At 34.9% G+C, this 19,089-nt stretch overlaps 1 protein-coding gene across 1 annotated transcript in view; it reads right to left on the bottom strand.

Annotated features, from left to right (window-relative positions):
- scrt (scratch) overlaps nucleotides 1–18,869 on the bottom strand; it is a 47,523-nt gene extending 28,654 nt beyond the window's left edge. Inside the window, exon 1 of the mRNA XM_089645706.1 lies at nucleotides 18,566–18,869. Within this exon, the coding sequence (XP_089501832.1) occupies nucleotides 18,566–18,743 (178 nt within the window). The 5' untranslated portion in view covers nucleotides 18,744–18,869. The remainder of the gene's footprint in view (nucleotides 1–18,565) is intronic.
- Between the last annotated feature and the right edge of the window lie 220 nt (nucleotides 18,870–19,089).

Raw genomic sequence — 19,089 nt, 5'->3', positions numbered from 1 at the left:
CTCGTCTTATTTCAAAAATTAAAAAGTTAAGCATCAAGTAAGTACTTTAATTCGCAATTTTATAAAACACTATTTTTTGTTAAAAAACACTATTACATGTTTATTTAAGCTAGAGTTTTGAAAAAAGTTCCATCGAGTCCCGCGACATTTTTTTACTATTTATTATGAATATGTATTTAGTAATTTAAATACGTTAAATGTATATCACCCTTCTTACCTTTTGTTAAGGCGATGCCATACGTAGTAATGCAAAATCATGTGTTTTTGGTTTGAAAATTTGGTCGGTTAGAAATGTTTCAGATGCTTTAATTAAATACTGCGAGTAGAATACATCTTGGCCTTTGAAATAATCGAGTATTTTTTAGATAAGTCTTTTTTATAAGCCCAGAAAAAAAATAATGTAAAGGCCTATGAAAACTGCTTTAAAGTTCAAAATCTCCTACTTACGAACACATTTTCAGAAAATTAATTTATTTATAAAATGATCGAAATTTTTTTTAATATTTATGCCTGAACATCCACAAAATAAAATAAAAGGCACTTTTTGGCCATGTTTTTTTCTTGCATAAATCAAAATAGGCGGATGGTGTTAAGCGGGAATTTAAACCTTATCGCCATATACATAAGGGTGTTAGTGATAGCGGCTCAATTTAACATATTACACGACGTAGTGCATCGCCTTAAATCGTGTGCATTCTTTGCAAAAGGAAATGAAGATTAGGGGTAAAGAACTATATATATTTTAATGTTAAAAAATGAGTGAATTGTAATTATATACATAGAATGTTTTAATCATACGTTTTACGCAGGGAACTCCATTAATGGAGGACTGAACGCAGTTGGCGCTTACAAAAAATTGTCCAAAGAAGCGAAGTTAGCAGTCCACAATGGAGTTCTGGTACCTGAAGTGATGAATGGAACTGGCAGAGAAAGGATAAAAGTAGATTGAATGCTGTTGAAATGAGATCCCTGATGCGTATGTGTGGTAAAACCATGTATGATCGTGTGAGGAATGTGGAGATCCGCAAAGAGTGCAAGGCTGGTGTAAGCGTAATGAGTAAGATTAAGAAAGGGACGCTTAGATGATTTGGGCATGTAGAGCGAATGAGCGAAGATAGGAGTGTAAGGAGGATATATGATGCAAATGCGAATGGTAGCAGAAGCCGGGGACGCCCGAGGAAGACATGGCACGATCAAGTGAATCAGATACTCGAGTCGGGCCATGTCAAGAGTCAGAATAATAGAAAAGTATCTATGAGACGATGTATGAATGTGAATGAGACAAGATACCAAGATGTACCAAGACCGAGTTGTTTGTTGTTTCTGCCTACCCCTGCGGGGAAACGGCGTGATGGTTAGTTAGTTAGTTAATTAGTTACCTTAGCACCTGACCCCAACTAACTAACTAACTAACAAAGATTTTCTTAGGTGTTTTCCTCACAAGCATTTCTGATCAAGTATCAAATAAAAATAAGTAAATTGATCTTTCGGCTTTGTGTGAGGAATCCGTAAAATATTACTGCGATGTGCTGCCACCTTGAGCAGTACACCGCATTAAAAAAACTAACTAACCATCTTGTCTTTTCTTCGGATTGGTAGGATATAAGTGTGTTATAGCCGTATCCGTGTGTAAGGTCGACTTGCTGATATTTTTATGTTATTTTCTCTGTTATTAAAGGCTGTTAAGGCTGCATAGTATAATAGTTTATACATATATACAATAATATAATATGACGTAACATTGTCATCAAGTGGCTAATTCAACATCATTTTTTGAAATCATGATTTAAAAGGTTAATTGCTGACTAAGCTGACCACATAATAGTTATCCTCTTTTGTCACAAAATTTGTGCAAAAGCTGAAACGGGCTTAGAATAGGCTATTTACAAAAACCTTTCAAATGGAGAAAAAAATACAAATGGCGCTAAACGGTCATTTGACAACAATTTTGAATAATGAATGTTTGATTGTTCAACTGGGAAGGTTAGACAAATTACTCATTTTAAAATAATATATAGTATGTTTTGCGGCACGTTCCAGAGCGGAAGACACTATCAGTATCGCCCTGGTGTAAGACCATCATTCAGAATCGAAACTTTGATTAGTATTGTTAAAATTTATCTTCATGGTATTTTTAATTTCATTTGGAAGGAAATAGTCTAATTTTTTAGAATGGAATTTATGATTTTTCTTGCCAAAAAAGGGTCTATTTAATTTTAGGATGATAAATACGTTGATTAGAGGTTTTGTTCTTGTAGTGTTGATCAGTGAGGTGCTTACTCATTTTGTCCTTTAATTTTGAACAGAGCATTTTTGTATTAGATTAATTCTACTTATTCAAATAAAGAAATCCCATCCTGGGCTATAATTTAATTGCAAGTAGTTAAACAAGGCCTACAGCCTAGGAATTACAATAGTTTCCTTTCAAATCAACATTACAACGCATTTCTAGGGGTTAACTCAAAGTTCAGTATCACACATTAAATCTATTTTGACGCACGTTCCCTGCTTCATTCACATTCATACATCGTCTAGTTAAAACTTTGCTGTAATTTTTACTCTTATACTTTATATAACATATGACTCGAATCAAGTTCTTGTTCTATTTGGTCATTTCGAGTCTTCGTCACAAGATTTATTCGACAATTAGCGTCTTTATGGACTCCTGGCGCTTTTATCACCGTTATTTCGTTTTACATATTTAAATTATCAAAGTGTCCTTTTCCTAATCTTACTCATTACACTTGCATTTATTCTGAATTTCATTATTTGGATTGGCAGTTAGCCGGACAGTTAGGTGGTATTGCGAAGGCCGCGTGATAATAACTGCGGTAGTGTTATGTTACCGCTGAGGTCATTGAACAAAAATACTTATAAAATTTGTTCTACAATATTTTGAAAGAAAATTGAATTCAACATTGATATGATAGATACGTGATACGGTTTAAAATATATTGTTTTAAGGATTTAAATGTTTTTTTTTATTGTTCATAAATATGGTTATTGGAGTGTGAGGGAATAATTTTAAAAGGTGTTGAGAAACAAAATTAAAATAGTAACACAAATTTAATTGAGGTAAGGAGAAACCTTGGTTTGTTAATAACCGCTACTTATGTCAGATTATTTTCCTTTACGTGTACAATTAACAGAATAACATAAGAAATATCTTTTTTTTTTCGGATTGGCGGCTTGCGATAGAAAAAAACAATTTTCAAACCATTTTCTGAACTAAAATGTTGAAAATTGAGGTTAACTCATGTTTGAAATAGTGTTTATTCTTATTAATATCACTATTAAAACGCTTTTTGTTCAAATTAGACTATACTACCAGATTACATTATGACAGATTTCATTGTAACAGATTCCAACAACTTTGAGACATTTGTATTACTTTCATTATTAAACCTTTCTAAGGAGTTCCTGTTAAAAAAACTTTCGCCACTGCATTGGAATAATGGCTGAAATGATATCCAATTACACCAGTGCCAACGGATGATTCGAGCATTTCCGATGACACGCCATTATACAAGCCAGTGAAATTGATTTTTCTTTCCAAGATATCTTTTCGATATCGATTTCAAAGTAATATTTCGTGTGTACCGACATTTTTATCAGTTTCATCTCTTCGGTGTATGTCGAGCAGTGGAATATAGCAGCATAACAATAATAATTCCACTGTCGCATGTCGGCGGAATGCGCGCTCAACTACCTCGCCTCGGTCAATTTGAGGTCGCCACGCAATAATTGTGCGGACTATCTTTCGGCGATAACCGAGTCACAAACAACGGGAAAGCACCGGGTGGGTATAGGGGTAGGTACCTAGATAGGTACTGCGGGGTGAAGGGTATAGAGTACCTACTGCCGCGCTCCAGTGCGAGTGGCTACGCGGAGGAACAGTGACCACTGCGGCCGTGTTATAACTACCGCAGAGGGTAACGCGACAATTTCAGATGCAACAAACATATTATCCTATCGATGTATTTAGTACATTTATTTTAGATTAGTTTCAGGTAAAATCAAACCTAGCGTAGCAAGCGTGGCAAGACGGGACGACGCTCTTACATGTATATTTACTACTTATTTGCTTCTTTCTCACTAACATTGGCAATGGATCAATTCTTTATGATGATGAACTTTTAATTTGATAAACTATAATTTTTTTAAATTGTTAATTTTTTAAAAATAGTAAAAAAAATGTTTTTTTTAACATAAATATATACACTCGTTTATTAAATCAATCTCGTAGTTTTACATTTGCCAGGCATGCCGTGAAGACTATAATTATTTTTGCACGACAGATTGTTTACCCGGTTACCTACAGTTCAAGATTACTTTTTTGACAGATAGATATATACAAAAAAGTTTTGTGGGTTGTTTAAAAAGTAATTAAAATAATATGTTCACTATTTAAAAAAATCATTCAATAGCATTCCTATAGTATTCCTCTTATCATACTATGTTGTGCTAGAACATTTGTTCTATAGTAAATTCCAATCAAGATAGTATAAATTCTGTTCAAGATAGTGTAAATTCTATTTAAGATAGTATAAATTCGAAAAAATGAAAAAGATTGATTAAATTAAGAAATAAGAGAAAACCCACAAAACACGACTTGTTTACCTCTTCTTTTGTAGCTGACCTTTTTGAAAAGCAAATCATTTTAATCGACTTGTAGTCAATTCAGAATTCGTCACAATGTAACAATCGATTTATTACCCCTTTCGTCTGAGATTAAAATAATTACTGGTTTTTCGACATCCATTTTTATATTGAAGAATTGAAAATTCTGGAATTAAGAGATGGTGTCTTGCATAACTTGTAGTTCTCAAATGACGTTTCGAGCTAAGAAGAGAAAATTTTCATTTATCTAGAAATTCCGGATAGAAAGGTTTGGGTTGCCGAAGTCAAATATTTACTTTATAGTAAAGATGGTATTTTTCAAGTCTCCAGCACACAGTGGGCTGAAAATCGCCTTTCATAGACATAGAGACTTGAATTTTCAAGGGTATTTTTTTGGCTAGAAATGGATTCTGCTGATCATTACTATGCTATAAAATTTCGTACGAAGCAATTGCATGTACAAATGAAGAAGTTATCATTTTTTTAAGAAAAATTTGTATGGCACTGACATTAAAAATGAGGCTATCTCTGGAATCATAAGGTTGGCCATTCTATCCTTACACAAAGATATACTGCTATTTATTTGTATTTTTTGACATACTTCGTATTGTGGTGCAACTTGTGATTTTATTTTTAAAAATCCTCAAAGTTGAAAAAACACTTTTTAATGTTGATGATTCATTTTAATGCTTAAATGCTTTTAGGTTTGCAATGTTAATAAAATATTGTAAACTAGACAAAGCATACTCATATGTAAATCATTTAAGCATTAAAATGAATCATCAACATTAAAAAGTGTTTTTTTCAACTTTGAGGATTTTTTAAAATAAAATCACAAGTTGCGCCACAATACGAAGTATGTCAAAAAATACAAATAAATAGCAGTATATCTTTGTGTAAGGATAGAATGGCCAACCTTATGATTCCAGAGATAGCCTCATTTTTAATGTCAGTGCCATACAAATTTTTCTTAAAAAAATGATAACTTCTTCATTTATACATGCAATTGCTTCGTACGAAATTTTATAGCATAGTAATGATCAGCAGAATCCATTTCTAGCCAAAAAAAATACCCTTGAAAATTCAAGTCTCTATGTCTATGAAAGGCGATTTTCAGCCCACTGTGTGGCACCACATCAGGTATTATTACTAATAGCGTCAATACATACTTGAAATCAATTCACCTATCTATCCTAGAAAAGGCAATAAAATCTTGTTCGAGGCTTTTTTGGAATCACCCGCAATTTAAAGATCTAGGGACCGTATTTATTTCTGGTTGGTTCAGAGTTTATCAACAATTCTCAACCCACATTACTCAAAGGTGATACGCAAATTGTGAGTAAACATCAGAGATCAAAGTATTTACCCCTTGCCCGCAATGGCAGGCCTATCAAAACAGCCTATTTTAAAAATTCTCTAGAATGGGATTTTTAGAAAGTGGTTTCTAAATTTGATGCAAAGTTTTGTTTTTTTTTTTAAATTAAGCAACCTGTTTTTTGGGACACTTCCAATATTGAAATTGAAGCATGCTTGTGAAAAAAATATATTCTAGGCCATTAAACAAATAAAATTACACATTTTTACAATCACTAATATATAGTAAAATGTATTTAAAAGGATTAGACAGAGGCTGGCAATATTGATGCATTTTTTATTGATTTTGAAATAGAATCATAATTGTAATGTCTGTTACCTATATAAATATTCGCAATCTTATAATGTTAAAAATGCACTCAACATAAAATCTTTTTTTTTTACCCCATATAAGGTTTAATCCAATACTTAACGAATAATAAGTTGTTTGAAATAATTGTAATTGCTTGCGACGTTTACCGAAGTTGACAAAAGCCCCCCTTGCAACTCGCTGCAAGCTGATGGACAATGATTCTAACTAACGTGACATTAATTGTACCAAACCTGCGAGAAACGGACATCGCCGGAGTTCTCCGTCAAATTAAATGATGCTTTGTACTTTGTGCCATTAGCGCAATAATAACTTGCTCCACGCCAAATATAAATTCGCCTAAATAAACATTATTTCATAAGCGAAACTTTTCTCTTAAGACAATATTATAAAGAAACAATTATTAGGCTATTGAAAACTGACGATGAAAAGAATAACATTCAAGTCTTGTAATTAAAGAGTAATGAAGTCTTGAGTAAAGTATTATTATTTTCACCGAAATTAATCAGGGTCGCGTTTACTTTCCGGGCCGAAATCTTCTTCAGCCAACACTTAAAACACAATCTAGTCGCTTCAGCCTCATTATTTCGGAGAGCTGATGCAGAAGTAAGGTAAAAGTTGGCAAACGATAACGTTTCATGAAAAATGAATAAGAAAACATCGGAATAAACAAGCGGGGAATACATCAATTTGAAAAATAAAGCATGAAACTAACGGGAGAAAAGATTTTTACTCGCGGAATTATTGGAAAGTATTTTCATTCATGCTGCGGTTCTTTGTCTCTGATTTTCTCATCAGAATAGATAAAAAATATACCTACGAGTCTCTCACAATATTGTATTTTTATTACTTCAGTTCTTCAATACAACTACAATGTTTTCTACTATTCTAGAATATATTTTAACATTGTGTACAGAATCAATACACCAGTAATATGATTATATTGTGTATAATCCATTCACTTCGATAGAAGTTCTAATATGACTTGCTTCTAGTGAAATTATCTACCGGGGCATTAGCGGGCTCAGTCAAATGTTATTACTTATCTGCCAGCGGAGTGAAGGTGCGCCATAATAATCTTGATAAACTTAACGATACTATATAAATACAGCGCTGCGATCTAAGGCTAAGGCTAAGGGTAAGGGTAAGCGCTACTGGGCTAGCGGGCCACTTCAGTTGTAAGCCGTATTAGGCTTTTAGCATAATGATTTGTCGATTCTTTCCTCGGCAATATTAGATTTTAGTATTCTGGTCTGTTGCTGGCAATCTTTTAATAATTGCCAATATAAAGCGTAGAAGATGACTTAGATCCAATTATGGAGAAAGTGTGTTTTCTAATTTCACTGAATGAAAGCAACGTCTTTATTCCATACAATTAAGAGATTGGAGAAGGGAGAATCAAGTGGTTTAATCATTACCCCGAGTTTTTATTTCTAGGCGAACGTATCCGGCGGAGTTACAGCCTGGCCTATAAAAAGAAGCAATTGGATGTCCCCAAATCAGCCCCGCTCCATTTGAGAAGGATTTCGAGGAAAGCGAAGGCCTTATATTATTATTATACGCCATAATACAAAAGCTAACTCAGATAAAGTGGATGTGTTTAATAGCGCGACCTTCGTTCTTCACATTTGGATTTCCCGACTTTTTAAACGAATTTATTCATTCTTCTGATTGACTGTTTCAAGAAAAGTGCTTTCCTTTATTTTACGACATTAAATTTACATACAGTCGTAATTGAATTTCCTGTAACGCAACCTTCCATTCTAAATATATGATACCTACAGCTACTGTCTACGAGTAGGTATAAGAACTCTGGAAAATTTCCAATAATCCTAAAGAATCAGACAAATTTTACAATTATATAACAAACAAAAAACTTTGATATTGTATGATATTTCAATAGAATTACAATTCAAAAACAAAGAGCAGGGCTTTTGAGAGACGTATTTGGAATAAAGCGACCTGCAGAAGGGTTTACACAATTTTGACCATCACTTCACGGGGATGAGCAGATTCAGGTAATCCTGTTGAGTTCAACAATGACCTTTTGTCAGCGTTGCATTGTGTGCAGCACTCGGGGCTGGAGGTAACAATAATTGGAGACGTTTCGTAGAATTTCGTGGTTTGATTTATTACTTCAAAAGTTGTTTGACACATTTAAGTTTTCGTTAAACTCTGTTATGTTATGTAAAATATAGCTTTAAAAGAAGGTTTTGTTAACAAAAACTACGTTGTTGTTTGTTTTAATGCATAATACTTTTTGATTTTAATACTAATAATTGGTAGGCTGTGAGGAAGAACACTTGAATCGCTTGACGTTATTCGTTTTTTGGCAGTTAGAAATCCTAATTTATTAGCGTTCCATAAGTTACACTACAAAATGCACATAATATTAGTAAAGAACCAAGATACAAAATTATGGAGTGAGGTAACATAATACCAAAGACTAGGTGGACTTCAATACCCGTGGTATCGATATAGTACCCACGTATCAACCTAAACAATGCGGTCGATTCGTCACAGACTTGTTGCAACTACGAGTTCATCTGAAACTGATCTGAAAAAGATTTTAGGGGAAAAAGAAAGTGGAAGTTGAGAGGAAAATAATCACATTGATGACACTTTTAATATTGTTATTGAGTAATTTAGGTTCGTGGAAAAAAATATCTACCAAATGTCTATGCAAGATAGAGAGGGGCTTATTTTACTTACGATTATGTTACGTCTATGATAGAAAGTCATTGAGCTGATTCATTTTCATGGTGGGGTGTATAATGTATGTACAAACTAAGTCCAAACCAGTCTCCGTTTAATGATATTTTTTGTTGGAATCTGCTACAAGCAGGTACCATACATTACTTATGTGTTTTTATCTGCACAGTCGTAAAAAATAGTTCATTTGTGGCTGGCCATAATCAGGTTAAATGTTACCAATAACATAATAACAACGAATTTAGAAAGAATAATTGCCTAGTTTTAAGACTTATTCAAATAATAGTAAAGGTATTTTTATTTTTTTAAGTAGCATTTAATTAACAACAGTGAATTTTTCATAATTATAACACGTTAAGTAACAAAACCGTGTGTCTTTTTTATGATTTTCGTAGCACACTTAAGCTGGCCGCATACATACGTTTTCCGTATTCGATTTCCGAATTCGTTTTCCGTATTCGGAATTCCGTGAGACTAGCGCAAACGTTTGTTTTTCTTCATTCGGAATGTATAAACGTCAGAACCAGTGTTGCGAATCTAAAAGGCGACTGGTCGCCAATTAAGCTACTTCAAAAACATCAATTTTAAACATGTCCCACCTAATAGCAATTCGGCTACTTTACGCTACCTTATGTATGAGAAACGGCGATATTAGGTCAAGATCCGTTGGAAACACTGAATTACTGAACGAAAATCTCCGAACGTTTGCGTCGGCACACACAAAATGTATGCAAGAGCTGCGTTCCCCATGACGTCATTAGGTTTTTTTCATTCGGTTTCTCCGAACGCGCCGGCTCGCATTCGGAACGTGCGTAAGGAATTTGTTCCGTTCGGAACTAAAACGAACGTGTGCGGCAGTTAATGTATTTTCTACTGATTCCGTGCATTCGGATGTCCGAATACGGAAAACGAATTCGGAAATCGAATACGGAAAACGTATGTATGCGGCCAGCCTTAAAGATTTTTTTTAATCGCTGGAATTTTATATACTTACTTTTTCAACTCCGCAGATGCATAGGGATCATCTAAAAAATAATATCTTTTTAGCTTAAAAACTGTTTGGGAAGTACGTTTGGAACGGGAAGGAACACAAGAAGATTGAGTTTGTAAAGGGTTAGAGAGGAAGCAAATTTATTTGCATTTGCATTCAAACCCTGCCGATAGTTTCATCCGGATTGTGGACACAGAAAAACGATCAATATTGAAGCCACCTAACGGAAATAATGTGGTTTGAAAACTCATTCCGACGAAATGAACAAAAACAATCGAATCAGATGCGATGTCATTCATACCCGATCCAAATCAATGCATAGTGAGTAGGCTGTGGACTGTGGACCGTGGGTCAGTACATCGACTGCGCCTGTTGGCAGAAGGTTATGTGGGGAGACCCACGCAGTCTAGTTTCGTTGTAATAGCCAAGTATCGCAGCGTTATCTTTTCACATTCAATGAATAGATTTGAATCCCAGGTTTCTCATCGCGCTCACCCCTCTTCTATCTCCCCCCCTATTGTGTGAGTCGCGTTCCCTAGCGTCGGGGGTTACCCATACACTGTCTGGCTAGGCCGGGGTTCATGTATGTATACCATGGAAGTTCCACGATGTGTACGTATTTATGTAGATATCTACTATTGCACGTTCTGCCAACAATTAATACATTCATTTGTTTTAGGTTGGGTTCCGTGCTGTTTGATCTTTTGTTATTGTTGTGTGATGTGTTCCTTAGTATAATATATTCATTATAATATATCCAAACTAAAAACTCACTTTTTCAGATACTCATTTCCATAAATCTGTCTTTCTATTCTTTTTTTTCATTTTTTTTATATTGCAATTGTTACATTATCTAGCGATTCCGTTCATTCAATTTTTCTATTGACTTGCCTACCAATGGACAATGGACAATATCAGCGGGAACATAACAAGTCAATCGGTTTAATTGTTGGCAGATGAATCATCTAAATGCGTTTAAGATTGACGATTGATTTTATTCATTAATTTCATTCATTTAACATATACATCTTCTGGCGTTAGTAAGATTAGATTGTTAATATTAATTTTAGTTGTAAATTGCTAAATATGTAAATACTCGTATATATGTCGTTAAGATAGTAGTTATAGGCCTTAGTCGTAAGTCACTAGATATAAGTCTTAGAGATACCTAAGTCAGTAGTTCTAGTATTAACTATTTAAGAAATATATTTGTACAGCGCCCTTGAGGTGATTTCTCACGAAAACGGCGCTATATAAATTAGCCAAATATTATTATTATTATTATTATTTAAAAAATTAACGGACACCCTTAAGAGAGAAATTAAAATTAAAAAGAACTCGTTGAAATATTGTCTTGCATTTTCACTTTATTTCATTTTATTTATTTATATCGAATAGTCCCTTTAACCATAATGTTATTTTTTTTTTTTATATTTACTCCACACAGGAGGCCCTGAAGAAAATAATTTCCCTCAGGGCCTATGTCATCTTTGGGGATGCTGTGTGGAGGGTCTTTTTGTGGAGAGGAAGGAGTAAACATGGGTCTTGAAGAGTCCCATATTGTAGGAGGGAGGAAACACAGAGGCCGGCAGTTCGTTCCACAGCCGAGCTGTTGAACTTAAGAACGAATCGTAGAAGCGACCCGTTCTCATGTGACAAGTGTCAACTGTGTACAAATGTTGGGCGCGCGTTTGGCGTGTATCCCGACTACGCACCGGTGCCGAAGGGATCAATGACGCTAGTTCCTCAGAGCATCTTCCATTGTAATACCGATAGAACAAGGACAGCATACCTACCTGACGCCTGTGCTCTAAAGATTGCAGTCCGTTTGTTAAGATTGGGGAATCTATCAAACGGACCGCCCGTTTCTGCACAGAGTCAAGGGTTTTTTTCAGGTATTTTGGGGCTCCAGACCAGAGATGGCTGCCAAATTCGACAGTAGGGCGCACTTGCGATTTGTACAGGGTGAGCAGTTGTGTACTATTAAAGTATCTGCGGGCCCTGTACAGTACGCCCAGCTTCTAAGAGGCCAACTTTACTCTGGCTTCGATGGAGCCCCCGTACCTGAGCTGGTCACTTATAGTTACACCAAGCATATCAATGGAAGGCCTGTTCGGAAGATTGCTTCCGTTGAAGGAGACTAGATTATCATTTGGATCCCTTTTAGACGTAATCAGACAGGATTGGGTCTTTGAAACATTAAATTCGACGAGATTATTTTTACCCCAGGAGGAAATACTCTCGAGATAACCGTCCATTCTCTGCTTCAAAGCCCTCCGAGCCGTTGGAGTTTGTGTGCCCTTTGGGGGCTTTTCAAACAAAAAGCTATCATGAACTGTACTGTCATCCGCGTAACAATGAATCGGTGCACATGTCAAAAGGTCATTGATGTGCAACAAAAACAAAGTCGGAGACAGAACCGATCCCTGTGTGACGCCAGCATTTATGGAGTGCGAGGAAGAGGTGAAACCGTCAGCAACCGCCTGAATCGACCTATCCCTTAAAAAGTCAGCAATCCACGTACACAGGGATGCGGGAAGTCCGTAAGAATGCAATTTGTTGACAAGTCCTCGGTGCCAGGATTATTGCTTTTCATATACACGTACTTCTTTATTAATTCTTATTCTCCTTCACACATTTAATGTTAACACAACAACAATTGTTGTCAACAACATTTGCACTGAAATATTTTTTTTATTCAAAATTCCTGTCACCTCACTCAAGACAGGTTTACAACAAGTGAGGCAGGTAATGTTAAGCATATAATTAAATTACTTGTAATAACTAATATTGTTAACAAATTATTTTAAGCAATTTTGCTAAGCCTAAAACACAAATATATATTCAATTTCCGTCGGCGGCATTTATGATATTAAAAAAATGTATAATTGTGTTTCAAGCTAATAAATGTTGCTTATAATAATTTTGCTATCCTTTGTGCTTTGCATAAAAATAGTAATTTTGTTATTCTTTTGTATGAAACTGTAAAAATAGTATATTAATAGATGCCGTTTTATCGGCCCTGAATATGAAAGAGATATTACTTTTATTATGTATTAAGTATTTGATTAAGAATATCAATTACTTTTAAAGCTGATTCTAGACGTAACTTTATTGTTTGAGCAAAATTTTAACAGAGTTGGAAAAAGAGAAATTGGAACCGAAATCGAGTTGTTTGGCAGGACGATTAATAACGGTGAGACGGGAAGAGATATTTGGCTCATTAGGTCTAAATGCTGAACAAAGCCAAAGTCATTTCAAGCAATTTTAGACAGTTAGAACAGTTCTCAATCGAAGTGCAAATATCTCTGAACCAATTGCCAAGGCTCCGTTACAAGCGTTCAAACAGAAAAAGAACACGATTACTGAAGATGGAATTTAAAATTTGAAAAGTACATATGTAAATACAAATGATAGAGGGACTGCATTAATAAAAAAATTAAGAAAACAATTATAATTATTGTGCGCAATAGGGCAAAAATCTCTTGACATCTGAGTTAAGTTGAATTCAAAGAAGCAATCTGAATTTTTCGTACCACATGCCATATTAAATAACAGAAAAAAAATAATATTTGTCGAGCATACTGTCCAATTTTTATGAAGAAAACATTTCATGTAAAACTTTTATTAAAATTTGCATTTCATTAAAAATTATCTAAAAAAATAACATATTTGTTTTTTTAATAGCTTAAGTACTTAACATGTACAAGGAAAGTATGTTTGCTAAATACTAACATACTTAACAATAAACATTTTATGTATATTTTACTAACATCAACAATGTTACTAAATATTGTTCCGCTACTACTTTCATAGTACCTTAAGTAACTCAACGATAACTTGTATTGTACCTGTTTATATTGTACGTACTCGGCCTAGTATACTCTGTAGTATACACTCATTATTGAACTTCTGATCAGTTTTCCTTAAAAATTGTATACATGTAAAAACCTTCATAAATATTATGTCGGTAGAATTCAGAAATGCAGGGTTTTAACACTGTTTCTTCAATTCTGCAGACTGAATAAAGGATTCTAAAATTATCAAATTTAGTTTTTAGTTCAATTAAGGAGAGAACGCAAACATTTTTTTAAACCTTACCAAAATTAACTACTCGGTTTTAAGAGACGTTTATGTAATTTATTAATTTATCTGTAAAAAAGGTTTCCAATTTAAAAACATGATAATTTTTTACGGTTTTTCGTTCACTCCAGATGGAAATGCATCCAAAATGTAATAAAAAAATATCCGCTTCTCGACCAAACTCCGTCCGCCAGACGAAGCCACGGAGCCATCATGCTTCTATTTCAATCTGATGAATATCAAGTTAGTATTCCCGTTTGATGGCAAAAAAGAAAAAAAATAATAAAGAATGGCTTTTGCCGTTTTCCGGACCGAAAAGAGAGAAGGGAATATTATTTAATCGGAATATTTGACTAGTTTGTACTAAAAGTGAAATGTGGTCAATTAAGATTCAAAGGCTTCCGATTAAATTAAGAATTTTCCATCAAGCTATAATGAGCTATAAAGCATAATCGCGATAATTTTTAATCATTGATTAAACGAAAATTTGAAACAGAAAATGATACGGTCGCATCTACGAATTGAACCCAAGCCCTTTGCAGGGGCTGTACTTTAACTACTGAGCAAATTAGATCCTATTCCCTTCGGTCGCATTAAACTGTATCATACTTCGACTAAAAACTACCAACGTTATCTTCATTTTCTTGACGCATATTTTTATTGGCTGCTATTTTTATGTATGATAGCAATATTTTTTATTAAATATTTTTCAATTCTTCAATAAAAGTGTGATGATAGTCGGAAAAAGCCGCATAGTAAAACAACAAGTCAATTTAAAGGTTAAAGTAAAATTACTAAAATACATAGACACACGTAAATATTTGTGTTTGTTGCCTGCAGTGAAGTTTATCCAATTATTGGCAACTAGTAAACTTTTTTAATTCGTAGAAATCCACTTAATTAATTTAATATTATTAAAATAACGTCATTATTAAGTTGTGTAAGTATTTTCGTTTTTAATACTGTGACAGCTGTTTTGGCGTTTAAGGCCATTGTCAAACTGTGTCCAAGTTGAATACTTAGATGCTTGGTGGATACATTTTTAAAATGCATCTATTTTAATTTCACCTTTGTTTGCGGGGATGAAAAAATTGAATTTAATTCATTTGTCAACATCCGATCGTACTTTCGGCAGATTAACTTTAGCACACACGCAGACATATACGCATTTCTCTGAAATCAAATGACATTCATCTACAAACTAAATTTCGGTGGAGGTTGGTAAAGTTGTTAATTCCAGTTACTGGGTAGATCAAACCAAAATACAAACACAAAATAGACGTTGGAGTAACGTATGAGTTGCTTTTTATCGGATGTATCAATAAAATACGATAGTTAACTTTTTATTAAAACATTGTTGTATTTTTGGAAAGCAATCATATTTCAGCGAAAGATAAAGCTGATTAGAAATTATCGAAACAAATTGTTTTTGTTTTGTTTTCTCAATCGGAATATCCAAGGAGCACCCACTTCGCCGGTTAGTGCCACAGTTGGTGGAAATGTTTTAATTCGCAGGTACATTCTAACGCAAAGCAGCGCCAGTGTTTGTATAAATCCATGATTATAACGAGGGAGTAATGGGCCGTGGGTCGGGATGATAATTCTGTGCTAAAACGAGCTCTACCCTGCCTAAGCGCTGGATAAACCTTGTTAACTTACAAATGGCTTTTGTATCCGTACTAGAGTTATCGGATTGGATGATATGATCACTGTTCGCCGTGAATGGGTCGCTCCAGCCCGCCTGATGATGCTCGGCCTTATTTTGAAGCACGTCGTTACAAAATATACATCAGGACTTTTAATAAATTTGATTATAATCTGGGTGCCTTCAATATTATCCGATGATTCGGAAGCAGTCAATGTTGATGTTGCCTTTTTGAAATAGCGTCCAACAACAAGTAAACTGTTGCTTGTTGGGTCCTCGGGAATCAATTTATCACTGGATAGATAATACTCTCACCAGGAATGCCTTCCATGTCGATTTGAATGAAAACCAATGTTGCCGCCCCTTAATATTTTTTGAGTCTAGCCCATTTATCAGGCGCTCTGTCTCGCCATTGATCTAAATGATAATTTCATAATTATAATGAAAAAAAATTCGGCTTAGAAATTTTTGTCCAACCATATTTGTACTTTTGGATCACGAAAAACGCACACATCGCATTTCTTACGAGATTCCTTAAGTTTGCAGTGATTTTGGATATCATCATTTTGTATTGAAAATTTTTCTTAAGTTCTCAAAAGTTCATGTATTGATATCAGTAGGTACCATGTAAAGTTATTGACATTATGGTATTGTTAAGTTCGTTTTTGTTAAAAACAGGACTAAATCGTTTGCTATGTCAGGAAATGACTGCAAAACTGTATTACTATGTGTAGGTCTCAATTATCAGTGTTATGCGTTAAAACAGTTATTGAGTTATCACAAGCCATTAAACGGTAAGCTATTCAACATTATTACTTATTCATGGACATTGGACAAGTAGAATCTACTCGTATATGTATATATTTATAAAAATTCGAACATTTTTAAGTTAGTTTTTAGATTTAAAAGTTGAATTGGTTGTACGTAGATAGAATATATAAGAATGTACTCGGTTTATTGTGCTTTAAAATGAAGTCCTAATTTTCTGATCGTTTTAGCACTCCAATAAGAGCTGACAATGCAAAATTTTGCCAACTCCATTTCAAAATTTAATCAATGCGGCACACGATTATCCCGTTAATCGCGATTTAATTGGTAACCGTATGGAAATAATTTTATTGCGTAATCTGCTGCACCGGAACAAAAGCTCTGTAAGCCTATCAATTATTGACAGGATTTAAATTTTAAATTCGCGATGGACGCTTTATTATTCAGCGGCCGATCGCGCTAATAGTTTTCGAGCGAGGGAAATAAAGATTATTTGGTGCGCGTTTATGGACACGATAAAAGCGATCCATACATATCCCCCACGTATAATTTACTTAGTGGCTTGGTATCATTAGGTTGTACATCATGTAGGTTGGTTGCACCGCCGCATTGCAGCTGCTGGCTTCCCCTGGCCGCCGCCAGTAACCAGCCCATGCGTCGCAGATAGCATCCCCCGATATTTCAGCCGTATTTCCCGCACATTTTTGGCACTTTACCAATTTCTGTATTTCGTGTCGGAAACCCAGTTTCGGTACCTATTCAGAAATTGTATCTAATCGTTCATCTTTCGGAATGCGAAATCCGGCTTTATCTCGCCAGTATCGGACTAGATGAGGAATTTCGAATGCAATATATCGTCTTCTGTTTGATTTCAGTCTTTCATTTTAAATATGGGAATAAATAAACAGACACAGAATACGTGTATTTGAGTTTGTTATAGAAATATTATATAATTACGAAAACCAGTAACAATTAAAAATATACTGGAACTTTATTAAAGTTTAATTTTAAAATGTTATATAGTTTGCGTTTACACAAATAGTTTGATTACTAAAATTGTTGGTAGTTATGTAACAAGTTAAAAAAAAAAACAAATATTTTTTTCGAAAAATGAGATAAATTGGTTGAGTTTATTTTCGAACTCCGATAAGGTTATAATATTATTTTTTTAGTTTATGAAATCTTACTTAAATTAGCAATTAGGTATTTCGTAATAAATACATTTTTTTAAATTTGAATAAAAAATATATTACGAAATAGAATAAAGTTTGTATTCTGAAATTAAAAAAAAAACACTATTGTGTATTTGAATTTGAATATTTGTGAGATTTTTTAAATTATATATAAAACGATCGTATTTTTAAGCAGAATATGAGAACACTGATAGTGAAAATAAATAAGTAAAGCTTGATTAATGAGGGGGGTTGGGTGATTTGGTATATTTGTCCATGAAACATCATCAACCAGTGGCTTTATGATCAACTAGTTGAGGAGCAACTGTTGCCAACTCGCAACAGATTTAAGTATTTTCGGCAGCCAGGAGTCAAAGTTAATATTCAATAATATGTACATAATTCGTGACACTGACTCAATATTAGAAAGCTGGAAAGCAGAAATCACATTATTCTAGGTAACTAGGCAAATTTTATTTGAAATTGATTCGGACACTAATGATGTGCGATCAATCTTATTTAAACTTTTATATTGATTTTCGGTCAGTTTTAATGATCAAAAATATCACAAAAATTTTAATAACGTGATTATTTAGCACTGATTATTTTATGTCACTTTTGGCATTGATTATTATTTATATCTTGTGACATGAACAGGTATGGGCAGTAATACGATTTTTGATTAAATGACGATTGCCACTAAAGTGTATGCTTATCAGAAGTAGCAAAATAAATTAGGTTTTATGTAAGGTGAGTGAGTGAGTAAGTGAGGCCGCATGGCGAGGTGTTGATTGAGGCATGTTGACAGAAGATGGGAAGCAAGAGCAGCGTGGCGGTTTGTTTGTAGCACCTGATGGATGTATGAAGAGTTTGTCAGAGTCAGTACTCACCGTTGTAGAGGATGGAAGGGGGCGGGTCGGCAGCCGCGGGGCTGGCGGGCCCCCAGCGCGCGCGCCCCGCGCCCCCCACGGCCACCTCCACCCCCACCACGTCGATCTCCTCTTCGTCCTCGACCCTCTCCGGCCACGGATAGGCCTTCCACTTCTTGGCCATCAGGCAGCGCGGCATGGCGCGGCGGGTGGACTCAACGCATCGGGAAACTAAACACACCGTAGAGAGAAAATAGAGCGAGAGATTAAGAGAGCGGCCCCCCCGAGAGTGATACGGTCGGAAAATTAAACGTTACCGGCGCAACCCCTATGCGGCTTTGAGCCTACTTCCCCCCGGTCGAGCTTTATATACCCGCGTGAGTGGAGGGGAGCGGCGCGCGCAGCTCGCCCCGCCCCGAGCACGCCCCCTCCCCCACCCGCTCGCACACACAGTGGCACCACACACATCGATTGATTCTACTTAAATTGTTGCATTCCTTATACAAATTGTTTTCCCTTGCCGTGCTTTACTTTGATTCCCTTAA

Source organism: Hesperophylax consimilis, chromosome 23 (assembly GCF_061612785.1).
Source record: "Hesperophylax consimilis isolate HC1 chromosome 23, BYU_Hcon_1.0, whole genome shotgun sequence".
Lineage (NCBI taxonomy): Eukaryota > Metazoa > Arthropoda > Insecta > Trichoptera > Limnephilidae > Hesperophylax > Hesperophylax consimilis.
This window is presented reverse-complemented; position numbering and strand designations above follow the sequence as displayed.